At 38.3% G+C, this 18,025-nt stretch overlaps 1 protein-coding gene and 1 pseudogene across 3 annotated transcripts; both read right to left on the reverse strand.

Annotated features, from left to right (window-relative positions):
- Window positions 1-1,655: 1,655 nt before the first annotated feature.
- Window positions 1,656-9,170, reverse strand: LOC113312460 (annotated as a pseudogene).
- Window positions 9,171-9,405: 235 nt separating this feature from the next.
- LOC113307695 (protein BREAST CANCER SUSCEPTIBILITY 2 homolog B-like) lies at window positions 9,406-16,591 on the reverse strand. Of its 3 annotated transcripts, none has more exons than XM_026556144.1 (23): window positions 16,351-16,591; window positions 16,112-16,261; window positions 15,808-15,927; window positions 15,601-15,690; window positions 14,345-15,455; window positions 14,227-14,273; window positions 14,028-14,140; window positions 13,787-13,935; window positions 13,186-13,308; window positions 12,882-13,088; window positions 12,728-12,809; window positions 12,573-12,623; window positions 12,405-12,480; window positions 12,177-12,288; window positions 12,019-12,090; window positions 11,651-11,849; window positions 11,398-11,580; window positions 11,103-11,245; window positions 10,918-10,980; window positions 10,606-10,822; window positions 10,293-10,460; window positions 10,105-10,199; window positions 9,406-9,834 (listed from the first exon to the last, which is right to left on the reverse strand). In XM_026556144.1, exons 1-22 carry the CDS (start codon window positions 16,529-16,531, stop codon window positions 10,134-10,136), a joined length of 3,723 nt encoding a protein of 1,240 aa, XP_026411929.1. In that variant the 5' UTR covers window positions 16,532-16,591; the 3' UTR covers window positions 9,406-9,834; window positions 10,105-10,133. The 3 variants fall into 3 exon arrangements, with proteins under 3 accessions (XP_026411929.1, XP_026411927.1, XP_026411928.1); XM_026556142.1 differs by having other exon boundaries at window positions 15,574-15,690; XM_026556143.1 differs by having other exon boundaries at window positions 9,406-9,850; window positions 15,574-15,690.
- Between the last annotated feature and the right edge of the window lie 1,434 nt (window positions 16,592-18,025).

Below are 18,025 nucleotides of genomic sequence, written 5' to 3' on the forward strand. Positions count from 1 at the left end.
AAGTAGAAGTAAAATTGAGGTAAGATTGTGCTCGTAAGAATGACTGAATCCCATCCAAGTTGATGCCTTCAACTCCAGTACAAGTATTTTCCCGATTCAGAGACTCAGTTGCCGAATTAAATTTTGACGAGCTTGACATCTCATGGTAATTACCACCGTTGACACAAATAGGACTACTTCCACAATTAATCCGAAAACTTCTTACTGCATCGTTCACTTGACTAGTAGTGTTTCCGCCATCAAGATTTTCGCTTTCGAAACCCATGATTGCAGTGTTCACCGCCGTGTTCAAGTTTTCAACTGGAACTGAAGCATTTTCGCAGTGAGTTGATTCAATCTCTGCATTGGCATTCGAAGAATTTCCCATCTCCTCCTTCGATAATACCTTTCTATGAATAGTTCCATCATCTTCAACATCCCACCCTGCTTCTCTACAAAGTGCTTTGAGCACATCATTATTATCCGCATGCTTAGGCAGTTCATAGTTGCCATTACTTCGAAGACCTGCAAATATTTTCTTAGCAACCAGCCTTCGGTTTCGTTCTCGCTGTTTATTTCTCTCACGCTCAATGCGAGTAGGATCACGATAACTAGTAACTAAAGAACCATCTTTTTTCTTTCTCATCACCAGCCATGGCCCCTTAGTTGTCTTGATACAACCTCTTACACCGCTCTTCAAATCTTCCTTCATTACCATGATTACTTGAAATTTATGAACTTCACAACTAGGGAGTGAGAATCCTTGAACCCCTTTATATATATATGACAAACACTTAGAGTCTGTTTGGTATAGTTTTCAAAAACAGTTTTCTGTTTTTAAAAACGGAGAAAACCAAAAACTGGAGAAAACACGTTTGGTAGGGACATTTTCAGAAAATGTTTTCTATATGTTTTCTGTTTCTGAAAACAAAAAAAATGAAAACAACAAATTATTGTTTTCTGTGTTTTCTTTTTTTTTCTTGGTTCTTTTTTTCTATTCAAAACAAAGTAAGAGATCGGAGGAATGACTGTAAGTGAGTCATGGATAATATCACTATCTCTTAGACGAATCTTTACATTTGATACGATTTAGTTGATTTTCCTTGTTTCAAAAAACAGTTTACCAAACAATTTTTAGAAAATGAAAACAAGGAAAAAAGAGTATGTTTTTAAAACAGCGGAAAACTATTTTTGAAAACTGTTTTTGAAAACTGTACCAAACAGGCTCTTATGCTTTTTGAGAAAGGGTAGTACTGTCAATTTTACCAAGGAATATTGCAGTAAAAGAATCAAAAGCTTTCCCTCTTACATGTGTGAAGCTCTTCACACACTTATGGTAATTTTTATTAAAAAGAATCAGAATAATGTCTGAAACTCATGAGTCTGATGAACTCTGAAGAAGCTAAGAGAAAAATTCACTTTGCATTTGTTTTTACTTCTGTGTTACTAAGAAGAATAATCCAGGAGGTTCACTACAAGTGTAACTTTTTCTAGAGATGAAAAAATGTAAATTAAGTTTTGCAACTATTTGCACATTCTAGCTAGCCAGCTAAAACAAATGTGCAAAAATACTAATATAAATCCAGCAAAAGTTGCGCATAGTGCAAAAGAGAATTAAAACCTGAAATTGTCAGGAGACTAAATCTTGTTGCTGAAAAACGATTGTAAAACGTAAACTAAACGGACACTGCTGCAGCTGTTAAAAGGCCGTGGCGCCTGAGAAGTGCCTCAGGAGATGGTTCGCGCCCTCGGAACTGAACAAAAACTTCGAGTGGCGGTTTTCCACCTCCTAGAGCAAGAACTGTGTCGCGGAACTTGTGACCAATCTCTTTGACAGCCGTTTCATTGTCCAACCCAACGTCCTCAAATGCTGAGAAAGCATCAGCTGATAACACCTCAGCCCACATGTAACTGTAGTATCCTGCCGCATAATCTTCAAATCCACCTGCAAAGATATGATTGAAAGCACAAAGGAACCTGTCCTCTGGCAATGGTGCGATAACTTGAGTTTTTTCGCTCACCCTTCGCCAAACATCAAAGATGGATTCTGAACCACCAGGAATGTAGTTCACATGCAGCTCCAAATCAGTACTTGCATATAGTATCTGGCGGAGGTCTAGTGAGCCTGCACGGAATGTCCTTGTTGTAAGGAGTTTCAGATAAATTTCTTCTGGGAGCGTCTCTCCAGTCTCATAGTGTTTCGCAAGGCTGAACAAAGTATCCCTCTGGTAACACCAATTCTCCATGAACTGAGAAGGCAATTCCACTGCATCCCATTCTATACCACGCATACCAGAAACCAGGCTCTCGTCTTCCTTAGTAAGCATATGTTGGAATGCATGGCCAAACTCATGAAAAACAGTCTCAACCTCACGGAATGTCATAAGGCTTGGCTTATCTCCTACTGGTGGTGATTGATTGCACACCACATAAGCAACTGGCAATCTGGCGGAGGCATCATCACGTGCAAAGGTACGACTTCGTGCAACAGCATCACCCATCCAGGAACCTCCCCTCTTTTTAGATGGACGAAAATACGGATCGAAATAAAAATACGCAACAGGATCACCTAAGGAATCTTTGACACTGTAAAATCTAACATCATCATTCCAGACTGGAGCTAGACCATCGGCTGCCTCAATATCAATATCAAACAGCCTCTTTGCAAGACCAAAGAGGGCATCCATAACCTTTGGCAATGAAAAGTACGGACGCAACTCTTCCTCATTTATGTCATACTTGGACTCACGCAGTCTCTCACTCCAGAAGCTAATATCCCATTCACTCAAATCATTGGCTTCCACAGCACCCTGCTCCAGTGAGAATTTTTTAAGATCTTTGATGCAGGGCATACTACAATTCCAGAAGATTCCGCTTAGAGGTTTGGCTTCCATGGTTTCCTAGTTTCAGTCTTTCTTATTTTTAGGATTCTTTTAGAGTTCCTTTTAGTTTTCTGTTTCCTAGTTTAGTTATTCTTCAAGCCTATATAAAGGCTAGATTAAGTCTTGTAAGAGCTATCTATTACTCAATCAAATTATTAAACACAAAACTTATTTTTCTCTTCTTGCTTGAATTCTCTTCTCTTCTTGCTTATAGCAATCTAGTATTGCTTTCTTTTACCTTGTTCCACATTAGTTGGTATCAACCGCTTAGTTTTAGGTTTTCATCCTATAACTTGATCCTTTACATCGCTTCCGCAACACCTTTCAGTCCTTTTTTTTTAGTTCCTTTTTGTATACAAAAAAAAAAAATATGACTGCTCAACCAGTTACTCTAGCAGCAATCGAAGCTCTCATCAAATCTCATACCGAGATTTTGGCAAAAAACATTACTGAAGCTCTTGAGAAGTCCATGGAGGACAAATTAGGGTTAAGAGATACCAAGCTTGAAACCATGCAGAATCAACTTTTGAAGGTTGCAAAACATATAAATCTAGATTTGGATATGCCTGAGCTTGTAGAATTAGAAGGAAAAACTAAAGAAGATATACTTCAGTTTTTACAGAATGATGAAGTACCTGAAGATGTATTGCGTACTTTAAACATTAAGAAACCGTATGAAGGTTTCATAGGTCATTCAAAGAAGAAGATAGTTTCTCCTGCACTTGACAGTGATGATGAAGATGAACGTGAGAACGATCTAGAGAAGAATTGGATTGAAGAACGAAGTTTAAAAACTGGTCACAACCCTTACAGTTCTTTACCAGAATATAAACTAAAAGCTGATATTCCCAACTTCTCTGGAAATTTTCGTATTGAAGAACTAACTGATTGGTTCTTTGAGGTAAAATCTTTTTTCGAATTCATGGAGGTCCCTGAAGATTCTAAGGTTAAACTTGTGACATACAAATTCAAAGGAGGAGCTGCAGCTTGGTGGGATAAAATCTGTGATGATCGTAGAAACGCTAACAAACCGAAAATACGTACTTGGAAACGTATGAAAACTTTGATCAGGGATAAGTTCTTACCTAGAGACTTTATGCAGCAACTTTTCATCAAATTACAAAACATTCAGCAGGGGGCACGAACTGTTGAAGAATATGTGTCAGATTTTTATAATTTGGTCGCACGAAATCAACTCAAAGAATCTGAAGAACAGTTAGTTGCAAGATTCATTGAGGGACTGAATAGATTAATACAAAATGGTATGACTCATTCAGTTTTTACTATGGTCGAAGCTGTGCAGCAAGCTATTAAGATAGAAAATCGTCTTATTCGTTCTTCTAGGATTTATCCATCCAGACAAGGGCGTTATCAAAATACTTACAGGGGTACCAATTCATCTCAAAACTTTTCTCCAGATACTGTTTTGAATATTCCCAGGCCTCCTTATGATGATGTTAGCCATTCACATCGACAACCTAGCCATATTGTGCCTTATACTCCACCTCTGGCTACACCTATCTTAGCCAATCCAGTTGATCTTCAGCCGGGTCAGCAGTCTCACTCTCTGCAACCAACTCCTCCTACTACAGGGAATCGGTTTCATAACAGGCAACAACAATTTCCACCGCAACAGCGAGCTAATAATGCTTATACAAAATTTCGTGGAGATAAGTGCAATAAATGTCAGCAATCGGGCACACTTCTAGTGATTGTCGGAAATTCAATGCTTTGATTGGTGAACCTCAGTTCATTAATGAAGTCACTGGTGCGCTTAATGAGTTCGAAGATGAAGACTCACCTGGTGATGACGACGAGTTTGTTGGGATGATTCGTCCATTATTTCTTACTCAACAATGCAAGTCTCAGAGACACAGTATTTTAAATCAAGATGTTATATTGGGGGTAAAATCTGCAAGATGATAATTGATAGTGGCAGTGTGGATAATTATATTGCTGATCACGTAGTTAAGAAGCTTGAACTACCAGTAACTTCTCATCCAGAACCTTACACTGTAGGATGGGTTAATGCCTCTAGCACACAGAAGATTATCTTCAGTGTTATGTGTCATTCTCTTTTGAGGGTTATGAAGACACAGTTCTATGTGATGTCATTAATATGACGGCAACCCATCTTCTTCTTGGCAGACCTTGGCAATACGATCTTCACGCGGTTCACAATGGATTCGAGAATACTTACACTTTTGTTCATAATGGGAAAACCAAGGTTTAGTCCATCCAATTCCACTTCAAACTCTTGTGCGCAGACTGATGCTGTCGTAGCCACTGTTATTCGTTCTTTGCACCCACAACATTCTTTACATTCCCATGAAGATTCTAAGCCTATGATTGAGTTGCCTGCAAAGGTGAAGCCCTTATTATTTCAATATAATGTTTTATTTCCAGATGAACTACCAACTGCATTACCTCCTTTACGGAATATTCAACACTGCATCGATTTTATTCCTGGAGCCTCTTTACCAAACCAAGCACACTATCGCTTGAGTCCTGCTGAGCATGAGATATTACAGGGACAGGTAAATGATTTCTTACAAAGGGTTTGATACGACCTAGCAACAGTCCTTGTGCCAGTCCTGCCTTCTTGGTTAGTAAAAAAGACAATGGATGGAGGATGTGTATCGATTGCAGAGCATTAAATCGCATCACCATTCCTTATAGATTTCCGATCCCGCGTATTGATGATATGATTGATTTACTGTCGGGCTCTATTATTTTTACTAAGTTGGATTTACGCAGTGGTTACCACCAAATACGCATTCGAGGTGGAGATGAGTGGAAAACAGCATTCAAGACACGTGAAGGTTTATATGAATGGCTGGTCATGCCATTTGGGTTATCTAATGCACCTAGTACTTTTATGCGACTTATGAATCAGGTTCTCCAACCCTTTCTCAGTAAATTTGTTATTGTCTATTTTGATGACATACTAATTTTTAGTCGCAGTGAGCCAGAACACCTCCAACATCTTTCACAAGTGTTTCAAGTTCTTGCTGACAACTCTTTATATGTTAATTTGAAGAAGTGTACCTTCATGGCTTCTTCAGTAACATTTTTGGGATATGTGATTTCTACTGATGGTATTCATGTCGATCCTTCTAAAGTTCAAGCAATTGAAGATTGGCCAGTTCCTACTTCTATTCGTGATGTTCGTAGTTTTCATGGTTTGGCTTCTTTCTATCGAAGATTTGTGAAGAACTTTAGCTCTATTTCTGCACCTTTGACTGACTGTCTCAAGAAGGAGAAGTTTGAGTGGACGGAAGCAATGGATAAAAGCTTTATTCTTCTTAAAGAAAAGCTTTGTACGCACCAATTCTTGCACTTCCGAATTTCAACAAGCCTTTTGAAATAGATTGTGATGCATCTGTTGTTGGTATTGGTGCAGTATTATCACAGGAGGGTCATCCAATTGCATATTACAGTGAGAAGAATTCAGATGCACAAAAGAAATGGTCTACATATGAATTAGAGTTATTGGCTCTTGTTCAATCTCTTAAGCAGTGGCATACTTATCTTATACATAGGGAATTTGTTGTCAACACTGACAACCATGCTTTGAAGTTTTTGAATACTTCTGCTAAAGTTAACAGAATGCATGATCGATGGCTTTCCACACTCAACAAATACACTTTCTCCGTGAGACATAAAAGTGGCAAATTGAATCAAGTTGTTGATGCCTTAAGTAGAAGAAGTCATCTATTAACTACAATTCGTAATGAGAGTTATGCATTTGACTATATCAAAGACATTTATCCAGAAGATGAAGATTTTGGCAAACTATGGGATCAATGCAGTTCTCAAACTCATGGGGTTGATGATTTTCTTATACAAGAAGGTTTTCTTTTTAAAGGGAATCGATTATGTATTCCTCAAGGGTCTTTACGTTTACATCTTATGCGAGAATTACATGGCAGTGGTCTTGGTGGTCATTTTGGGAGAGATAAAACCATTGCCCTGATTGAAGAAAGATATTTCTGGCCATCTTTGAAACGTGATGTACAAAAGTTCGTACAAAAATGCATGGTCTGTCAGAGAGCAAAGGGTACAATTCAAAATACCGGGTTGTATACTCCTTTACCAGTTCCTGATGCACCTTGGGTTGATATAAGTATGGATTTTATGTTTGGTTTACCTCGTACTGCTAGAGGTAATGATTCTGTTATGGTCGTAGTTGATCGTTACTCTAAAATGGCTCACTTCGTGGCTTGTAAGAAATCAACTGACGCTTCTAATGTTGCTTCTTTGTTCTTTAAAGAAGTAGTAAGATTGCATGGGGTTCCAAAGTCTATCACTTCTGACAGAGATACCAAATTTTTGAGTTATTTCTGGAAAAGTTTATGGATGCGCTTAGGCACAGTTCTACAATTCAGCACAACTTCACATCCGCAAACTGATGGACAGACTGAGGTTGTTAATAGATCACTTGGGAATTTGATTAGAGCTAAGTGCCTGGATAATAGTAAGCAGTGGGATGTGTTATTGCCACATATGGAATTCGCTTTCAACACTTCTGTGAATCGTTCTACTGGGAAAACTCCATTTGAGATTGTGTACTCTAAAGTACCTAATCATACTCTTGATTTGGTAGCCTTACCCACCATACAGAGAACAAACACTGCAGCCGACTCTTTTGTAGACAAAGCAACTGAATTACATAATGAAGTAAAATCTAAACTGGAGAAGTCCAATTCTAAATATAAAGAGGATGCTGATAAACACAAGAGGTTTAAAACCTTCAAGGAAGGGGAGCTCGTGATGATACATCTAAGAAAAGAGAGATTTCCAGTGGGTACTTATAACAAAACCAAGATGAAGAAATATGGTCCTTTCAAGGTTTTAAAGAAGATCAATGATAATGCTTATGTTATTGATCTACCAAATGATTGGAATATCTCCAACACATTTAATGTTCAAGAGATTTTTACGTTTCATGGTGACAATGAACTTCTGGTTTGTTTGGACAACTCGAGGACGAGCTTTACTCTAGAAGGGGGGACTGATGCAGGGCATACTACAATTCCAGAAGATTCCGCTTAGAGGTTTGGCTTCCATGGTTTCCTAGTTTCAGTCTTTCTTATTTTTAGGATTCTTTTAGATTTCCTTTTAGTTTTCTGTTTCCTAGTTTAGTTATTCTTCAAGCCTATACAAAGGCTAGATTAAGTCTTGTAAGAGCTATCTACTACTCAATCAAATTATTAAACACAAAACTTATTTTTCTCTTCTTGCTTGAATTCTCTTCTCTTCTTGCTTATAGCAATCTAGTATTGCTTTCTTTTACCTTGTTCCACATTAATCTTCCATATCTTGTACTGCAGCAATCCATGCAGCAGTCCTGACCTTTTCTAGAAGTTGCTTTGCTTTGTCAACAGTAGCCATTTTCATTGCCATGCTAACCTCTGGGTAGTTGTCGTAACCAAGAAGCTTAGCCTTCTCCAACCTAAGCTTCAGAATTTGGTCAATAACCGGGGAGTTATCATTCTCTCCATCAGAGGCACGGATTACACGAGCTCGATGGACTTCCTCACGCAAAGAACGATTCCGCGAGTGGGTCGCAACAGATTTAACGCACGGAGGCTCTAATGTTATCATCCATGGACCATCTTCAGCAGTAGCTTTTTCATTCCCCTTGGAGACTGCAATTTGTGCAGCTAGAGCAAGTGCTGAATCAGGCAATCCATCCATATCTTTTTTATCCGTAATTAACTTCTCAAATTTTTTGGTGGCATCCATAACGTTCTCCCCAAACTTCTTACCGAACTTCTCTAACTCCAGTTGCACTTCATTAAACTGTTCTCTTTTATCATCTTCAAGTGACACGCCACTAAGAACAGCCTCTTTTATTTTCCATTGGAAAATACGTTTACGAGAATCGCTCAAAGTCTGCCATTCAGATGACTCCTGAATGGCCTTGAATGCATTATAAATGGGTTTGCTTTATCCCAGTCTAAGCAGAAACTTAACTTTCTCCGGCTGAACTTCTTCAACAGCGGAACGGAGATCAGCAGAATCTTTAACATTACTAAAATGGTGAATAATCCCCCAAACTAGTTGTAGTCTATCCAAAATCTTCTCCAGTGGATCAACTAACTTAGACCATGTTGGTTCTACTGATTTCTCTAATACAACCAAATCATTCTCAAGTTGTTTCAATAAAGCTTTAATTCCAGGGCGGACATGTTTGGGTTCAATAACATCAAAAGGAGGAAAAACAAAATCTTGCAGTAAAGGATTATTTTTAAACTCCAAACTATCTTCTTTTGAAATCGCTACTGAAGGAGTTTCAAAAGCCATTATAATATAAATTGAAAAGTACTTAAAAGAAGAGCAAGTGCAGATAGTAATACCTGAAATCAAAAAGAAGCAAACCGGAGATATCACCTGGAAGAAGTAAGTAGTCTGGTTGGCCGGATCTATTTATATAGATTCAGGCTAAATTTTATCCTGATAAAACTCTAGACAAAAAAGTGATTTTAAAAGTTATTATACTCTTTCGTGAAGAAAAAAAACTCCTGCGACATCCGAAATCTTAGTCAGAGGACAACATTTAACGCTTGCCGGATTCCTCTATTATTATGAAGAATGAGAATGTATACAACATCTACCAGAAGTAGATTATGCAGCTAGCAGAAAACTGAAAGTTATAAAAAGACTAGACTCCCGATCAACGTAGACTCCCGATCATACTGCTAGTAATTATGAGAAGCCTAACCCTGAAGCAGCTGCCCATGTCAATAGTAGTGAACGAGCTAACCAAATGCAAGTATGTCTTGAAAGAATGCTTCTCTGTAAAGGGTTGCCTGTTTGTTTCTTTACATAAACCACGAGTGACTCTGCTGCTTGAACAAGCTGCCACACTGTCTTACCCTGTACAGCCGTGCTCCTGTCCATGAAACGGATCTCTGCCCAGAATCAAGACAGTCATCTATATTTACACTTCCAGTTCAAAAAATTGATTCTACAAAAAAAAGGAACTAATTAGACTCAGCATACTGGTGTTTTTAAGTCAATCAATTGCCCTTTCATTAGAGCGCAATATAAGTTTTATTCATTTTGATCAACAAAACTAGATAATTTATACACAGAATAAAGAATCTTAAGACCAGAAATACGAAAAAACTGATTGTACAAGACATACCCTCCGGCAAACACAAGTAATATCTACAATCTACTTACAGTTTCTAACCGCAATATAGTTAAAATAATGTATTGCAAGAGGTTCACTTACCACTTTGTGCAAATAAGTTGTGACAAATCCTAGCTATTAGGAGGGTTAGAATCTCCAAGAATAAATAGAACCCTCTCCCTGAGCTTTTGAATAGTCTGCATGCAACAAAAGCAAAGATAAAGGTTTTCTCAAAAACAGTCCACCTCATAGTTCACCATCATATTGGAATTGGATACTGAAATGCATACCGAAGAAGAGATCTTTGCCCATCTGTAAGCAGAAGTGGCAGCTACTTTGAGGTGAGAAGAAGCAGGGAGGTCATTAAAAAGGGAATATGCTGAATTATCTGTTGCCTCTGCCACCCATAGATTGTTCATTTGGTCCTTTGCTCGCTTCACCAGATTACAAAAGCCAACCTACAGAGATTCACACAAAATCGGATGTCACATGGAAAATGGCTTGGCAGAAACAGCAGTAGTTCCAACAACTGGCAATATATCGAGCAAACTTAAGACACAATAGATCAAAGTTAGCTTTATCTAGCAAACATGTTGTACTCACAGTTGATCCTTCAAGGGTGTAACTGATCGCTGCAAATGAATCTTTACCCATACTGGGTGAGCAGAAACTGATAGCAAGTAAACAATTGGAAGAACCTTCTGCAAGCGATTTCGATCCTGACATGGAATCATCTGTTACAAACACCCACTGCTTCTTTTGATGGCAAGATGTGTAAGACTCTCCAACATACACAACTACGGCAGCAATATCAAATTCACTGATTGAGGCCACAAAATACAAATAAGCATAATCCTTACCAACAACTGAGAGAGAGAGAGAGAGAGAGAGAGAGAGAGAGAGAGAGAGAGACACCTGGCTAGAGAAACTTCGCCCATATTTGACAAGAAGATTGATTTGCGAGGGGAGAAAAATGATCTACAGAGAGTGGAAGTGTTAATTGGACGCAGTTTTGTCGCTTACATTGAAACGACAGCCACTTTCTCATATTTTATTTGAACCCGAGTTTTCTTGTTAACGCTATGATAAACAACACTTACTCAAAACTTGCAGCTGCTAAGGGAGCTAATGGCTGCCATTTAATGGTAGAACCATTTGCTTGAATGTACAGGGTATTTGAATCTAATTTCAGGGGTTTAAGCCCTGAAACAATATATGCCTGTCCTTCCACGAGCTCAAGTTGCTGCAGAAGCAACAGCGAAAACATTAGCAAATGCTCTTCAATAAATCTAAGAAACATTTAATCCAAAACACAATATGTAAGAAAGATTTGACAAAAAAGGATGAAACTATTCAATTTTTATGATTGGTAGCTGGGCAAGGAATTAACAGGACCTGCTTCTCTGTTGGGCTCCAGATTGTTATCAAGCCTTCTCTAGTACAGCTTTGCCCCTTGGAATCTTTACTAGTTAAACCAACCACCCTTACTCTCATAAATGGGGTGACTAGTCTCTCATTCAGTCCAGCATCTTCTAATGCTTTCTCAACAACCTTCTGCATATTTGACTGCCTGATTGCCTGAGGTTAACATTGCATATAGTCAATCAATTTCGTAAAGTAAAATCCAACTAAAGCTTTGAACACATACCTCTTGTTTTGTTTTATAAGTAGAAAAAGAATTTAATTGCTCAGCGCTCATGTCTGCCATTAATACATCCGGCTCAGCAGCTCCCTCAAGGATCTTAAAGATTTGCGCCCCTTCTTCACTGTCACTGTCATTCTTGCCATGTGAATTAGAGACCTCCCTTTGCAACTCCAATGCAATACCTTCTGCAATTGTGGAACGCCTGCAATTACGAATCAACAAGTTTTAGGTACTACAATTAGAAGGATATAGTGAGATAGAGAGATACCCTATTGTCAGTCTTGAATTGACATACAAAATAAGGGAATTATAAACCTGACAGTTATATAATACATAGAAAACTATCATGAGTTAAAGTATAGGATACAAACCTTTCATTGTACAGTTGACGGGCTTTGTTCTCCAACCTTTCTGATCTCACAACAGAGTCTACATCAGTTAACCTGAATGTCAAGAGTACAGCAGTGATTAAAAAATCAGCTGTCGAACTAATCAACTTAACAGTGTAGAAGGATAAATTATAATTAACCTCTCCTTATAGAGAACAGGATAAACTCGTGTTACTCCGACGAGTGTCCTGGGCACCAGACCACCATCACCCTTGATACACCTGAAAGCCAAGGGAGGTCCAAGTTCCTTACCTGGAAAATAGATGAAGGAGCCACAAAATTACACAAAAGTAAAATGCAAATATAAGACAACCATACGGGAAATACATGGGAACAATAATACTAGCAGGAATGTGATCAGTGCTTACAGAACCCCAACCGAGCAGCCCAGTGTGCTCTGTATGTCCCGTTTATGTGTAAGGGTAAACTAACAGTTTTAGATGCCTGAAAAGTGAAAGCAATAGCAAATGAGAAAAATACGGAACTACAAGAGAAAAGTTACACTACAACTTGAACGACTAAAAGCCACCACGAACCTCAAGAGGTGAAGTGGGTGCAACCCATCCACATAACGATGCTCTCCAGATCTTCAAACCACAATGCATTAATTTTCAGTAGCAGAGAAAAACAAATCAAAAAAAAAAATCTCTTAAACAACAGTTATTCATCAACACGACAATAAGTAGATTACCCGAAGTTTTTGGCCCACGAACAGTTTTCCAGCAATGAGCAGATTTGTCAGCGCTACATCCAAAGTGGCATTTACTGAATACCTGGGTGGCAAAGAAGTTAACAACTCAGGTAGTAATTTACTGCATGGAAGGAAAAGAGTGATGCATATTTACCATCCATCAGTTAACTCTATCTTTGCAACACTACTTGGCTTCTTGGCTTCTTCACCTGGAGCCATACCATGTCCTGCCTCAAGTTCTTGGTTTGGGTTAAAACGAACAGCAGAAATGCATAACACCACCATTGAAGCAGCTGAAGCATCCCCTTCCAGAATTCTTTTTATTGCAGATCTATGAGCATGATTTACTTCCCTCTCATACCTATAAATTATTATCTGAGATAATCAAAACCTGGTGGGTGGATGTGTAGAACCTCATTTAACAAAAAAAGACCTTGCACATTAGACGACTTAATTACCTGTACTTTAACTCTTCAAGCACATTCAGCACTGTCAAATATTCCATGGCACCTTTTTCTGGATAGCCTCTTCCATAACAAGCTAATTTCCAAATTATCCACTTGTAGTGATTCACAACCCATCTAAACAAATAAAACAGAGAGGGGTCAGAAGAAGATGAATGTGAATTATTGATAATGCATCATATCAAATTGACATATCTGCTCCAATATCAAACAGTGTGGCATACACATATTGTGGAACAATTTCATAGGAGAGACGGTCCCCACCATCTCCAACTGGCAGGATGATGCGTGAATGCACTCATTCCTGCCTAGTCCATTCGCCCAACAATCCTTACATAGTGCGCTTGATTCTTTTTACAGCTTTGACAAAGTAAAGGAGTGAATACTACTGTGCATAAGTCAAGCATCCAAGTGCATCAGCATTAGAGCTATTAGAACATGCAGAACCCTCTGTCACTAGACTACTAGTTTAACATGTTAAACCCTGAGGCCAAAATTAAAATATAGACCTTCCTTCCTTTCCAAGGTTGTAAATTAATATTAATGCTTTTGAAGAAATGTTGCGGACTAAGAGCAAAAGGGTAGTAAGAATTACTCTCTATTGAGCATGGAAGCACCAGAACGAACCAACATCTGATGAAAACCTTCTGCTCCTATTACATCCAAGCTAGAAGCATCAAGGAACATGTACGCCTCAGCACGGTCAGCACTCATGCATTTCACGCTGTTTTCTATTTTTTCCAACTAATAAAGTGCATATATGCTAACAATATATTAGTACCTTTAAGATAGTATATTCTTAAGGATGAGATGCAGTTCATTGAGAGAGTATGTACCAGGTTGCTGGTTCGAGGAGGCCCTCCAAAGTATTCTTTAATGGTCCTCCTTGCAAATTGGAATGGATATTTACTGGAGACCTTTGGTTTGCAAGGCGAATCTTCACATGTTGCTGATAAAGGTAGAATAAGGAACTCAATAAGAGAGCATAAATATCAAGTAATAAACCAACGTTATTCAAATCAATTACCAGTTTACCATTAGGTACTACAAAAGAAATATTCCTGTCCAGAGGAGCGGAAAACCTGAAAAACACCCTCTATAAGATATGCTATACAAAAACCACTATAAATGAAAAGATAAGATAGAAACAGACCGAGAACAGCGAGGCCTTTTGAATGGAGAGGGGGAACTTCTACTTCCAAGTTTCCTCTTATCAGAAGTTACTTGTTTTTTATTCCCACATGCAGCACCGATGTTATTTGGAGTATCAGTAAATGGCCCACTGGGCGGTGCTCCCACTGTGTTTACTGTTGAACCAATATCCTTCGTCAAAGAGTTTCTGACTGCAACATGAGGTTCAGAGGGTCCATTCCTGGGAGCAATGCCGACGATGTTTGATATGTCAACCAATGGTTTACTTAGTGGTCTTCCCACTATTTTCACTCTTGAACCAATATCTTTCGCCCTAGAATTTCCAGCAACCATATAGGGTGAACTGAATTCATTCCTTGAAGGCTTAATGTTACTATCTTTAGCACAATTTCCTCTGTATGGCAACCCATTTCCATTAATTTGCTTAACCAAGTTATCCCCCGGATTCCGAGCTTCTAAACTAGCAGGAAACTGCTTATGCTTCGAATAGGTCCCTTTGGTGAGAAGAATCCCGTTAGAACTGTGGCTGTTAACTGTATGAGCTTGGCTCAAACAAGGTGCAGAAGGATCACTTTCTTTGTTTAGCGGAATCTTGTTAAATGGGTTGTCTTTCTCAAATGATGAGAACCCTGGAGTGTCTAGACTTCCTTCATTCGTTAACAAATCAATTTCTGAGTCGCCAAGAAGACTTCTAGCACGTCGCAATGCATCATCGGAAATTGATATAGACCTTCCTCCTGCAGTTTGGAATTTGATTGCTGATGGTTTAGAAGAGGAATTGTGAATTTCAGATGCCAAGATACTTGGCAGTACCTCTTTCTCCGGATTATCTTCTGTTATATATGTATCAGTTGGATAGTCGGTAGCACACGTATAAATTGACTTAGAAGTTACAAAAGCATTAGTACGCCCCTCAATTTTCTCTTCCAACTGAAATGACCTTCCCCAAGCTTCTGAATCACTATTTGACAACTGACTAGAGTCTCCATCCAAACCCAAAAGTGTCTTAGCTCTCATAAGCCCCGCAGAAGAAACATTTACTTTTTTCCCAGACCCGGTTTGGAAAACTGTATTCGAGAAACTATGTCCATTACCTCCACCTTGTGTTTGACCTGGACAAAATGTCAAGCTACTAGTTGTTGATTTGTCGAAGATTGAGTATGCTTCTAATACTTAATGTCAAAATTAGTTGAATACGAGACATAATTCAGAGCAATCATACAAAATTACCTCCTCCATTAAGAATAGTATCCTCACCAAGAACAGAAACATTTACTGTTTTCCCAGACCCGGTTTGGAAAACTGTATTCGAGAAACTATGTCCATTATCTCCACCTTGCATTTGATCTGCACAAGATGTCAAGGATAGAAAACGATTTGTCCAAGATTAAGTATGCTTCTAATACTTAAATGTCAAAATTAGCTGAATAAAAAACATAATTCAGAACAATCATACAAACTTACCTCCTCGTCCATTAAAAACATTATCCTCACCAAGAACAGAAACATTTGCTGTTTTCCCAGACCCAGTTTGGAAAACTGTATTTGAGAAAATATGTCCATTATCTCCACCTTGCATTTGACCTGCACAAGATGTCAAGGATTGAAAACGACCTAAATTAAACCCTATTCAAGCTACTATTTGTTGATTGTCTAAGATTAAGTATGCTTCTAATACTTGAATGTCAACATTAGTTGAATAAGAGATACAAATTAAGACCAATCATAGAAAATCCAAAAGAAAAAACAAAATTATTAACGAAATTACCTCCTCCATATTGAACAGTATCCTCGCCAAGAACAGACAAAGCTTTTAGAATTGAAGATTTCTTAACCGCAACAGATTTCCCTAATCCAGTTCTAAACATAGGTGGACTCTCATTGTTCAATTCATTGCTTTGTAACAGCTTTGAAGATCCTGCAAACAAAATCAAATCCCGTCTATGTAATTAATCAATTAAATGTGAGAAGAAAGAGAAAGAGAAATTGGAGGATATTGCTGTTAACCTTGAAACAAGAGATCTTGCATCGAAGGAAGACGAGAATTAGGGTTTTCTTCATGTTGAGTTACAACCCTAGGTTTTTCATCAGATCTAGTTTTATTATCATAACCGTGAGCAACCCATCGGTAACTATTACCGTCATCGGAGAATATTTCCCACGTTGGTAATCTCTGCGTCGTCTTCATTTTTTATTTGGACAGATGAGAGCTACTTCCGTAGCTAATAAGCATATTATGGGGTATAAATTGAGAAGGCGGGAAAATTTTGACTCGTTTTCTAATTGTTTGTTCGCGGTTTTGGTCCTTTTCGATCGTCGGATATATGGACTATGGAAGACGGATTGGTAGAGTCGGGGTAGGATTATTTTTTTGTTTCCCCTATTTTTCCAATCCTGTTAAGAGCAAGTCTTATGGTGGAATCCATCCATCTTCCATCTTCCACGCCACCTCAGCACTTGGAACTGTGGATGGAAGCGCAAGTGTAATGGTGGAATAGTAGAAACGTTAATCTTAATGGAGCTAAAATACGCAATTAAGAATGGAGCTAAAAAAACGCTATTAAGAATTGAGTTTTTTTCTCAGCCGTTAGATTTCAACAACTCATTTTAAATCTACGGATAAAAAAAAACGCAATTCTTAATGGCGTTTTTTTAGCGCTATTCTTATTAGCGTTTAGCGCTATTCTTATTGGCGTTCAGATGGATTCCACGAACCCTTCCACGAAATCGTGGAACCTTGCTTGGATTTTCTGTGGAAGATCCCAACTTGGAAGCCACTAGACTTGACATTCCATGGTTTTTCCACACTTGGAATAGTTTGGATTCCACCATAAGACTTGCTCTAAAGGGGCGGCAAGGGTGATAGTAATGTCCCTCTTATTGGTTAGGGGATGTCCTATAGGGGTGTAAATCGACCAGATTACCCTACTCCTATTTTTAACCTAATGGAATCAGAAAAATCAAAACAGTTTTTTTGATTTTTTTCATCTTCTCTTCTCTTCTCCTCCTCCATTAAAATTGAAATTTTCATCTTCCTCGATTAATCAGCGATTTGAAAAATTGATAATCGTTTATTGAAAACTATATTTCCAAAAGACCCAGTTAGGGTTTTGTTTATTGTGTTTGATTTAAGTTAGTTTTGTATCAAAAATTAGGGTTTTGGATCAAAATTGAAATTGAAATTTTCGTGTTGCATGTGAGTTACGGTTGGTAATAACTCCAAGTGGAACTGTAACTATAGATTTGGTTGATGTTACGGTTCGTTTAACTCAAATACCAACCGTAAGTTCTTGATTTTGAGATAAAATATTCAGTTACGAATTTTTTTTCAACCGTAAATTACTTACGGTTGGTCTCGTTACTTAAGTTACGAACCGTAAGTTATCCTGGATGTTTCATTTTCTTTTTACGTACGGTTTGTAATTGCATCACTGTTACCAACCGTATTTGAGTTACGACTTGTAACTCAAATAACCTTGCCAACCGTAGGTTAATTACGGTTGATCTCGATTCATTAATTACCAACCGTAATTTGTTACGGTTGCTATATGTTATCTTCTACCAACCGTAACTGGTATTACGATTGGGTTTTCCCCAAATTGAACCATTTACGGTTGGTATTCGATACTTTTGGAACCGTAACTGAGAGTTACGGTTGGTAACGAGCTAAATTCCAACCGTA

The sequence above is a fragment of the Papaver somniferum genome, chromosome 9 (genome assembly GCF_003573695.1).
Source record: "Papaver somniferum cultivar HN1 chromosome 9, ASM357369v1, whole genome shotgun sequence".
NCBI lineage: Eukaryota > Viridiplantae > Streptophyta > Magnoliopsida > Ranunculales > Papaveraceae > Papaver > Papaver somniferum.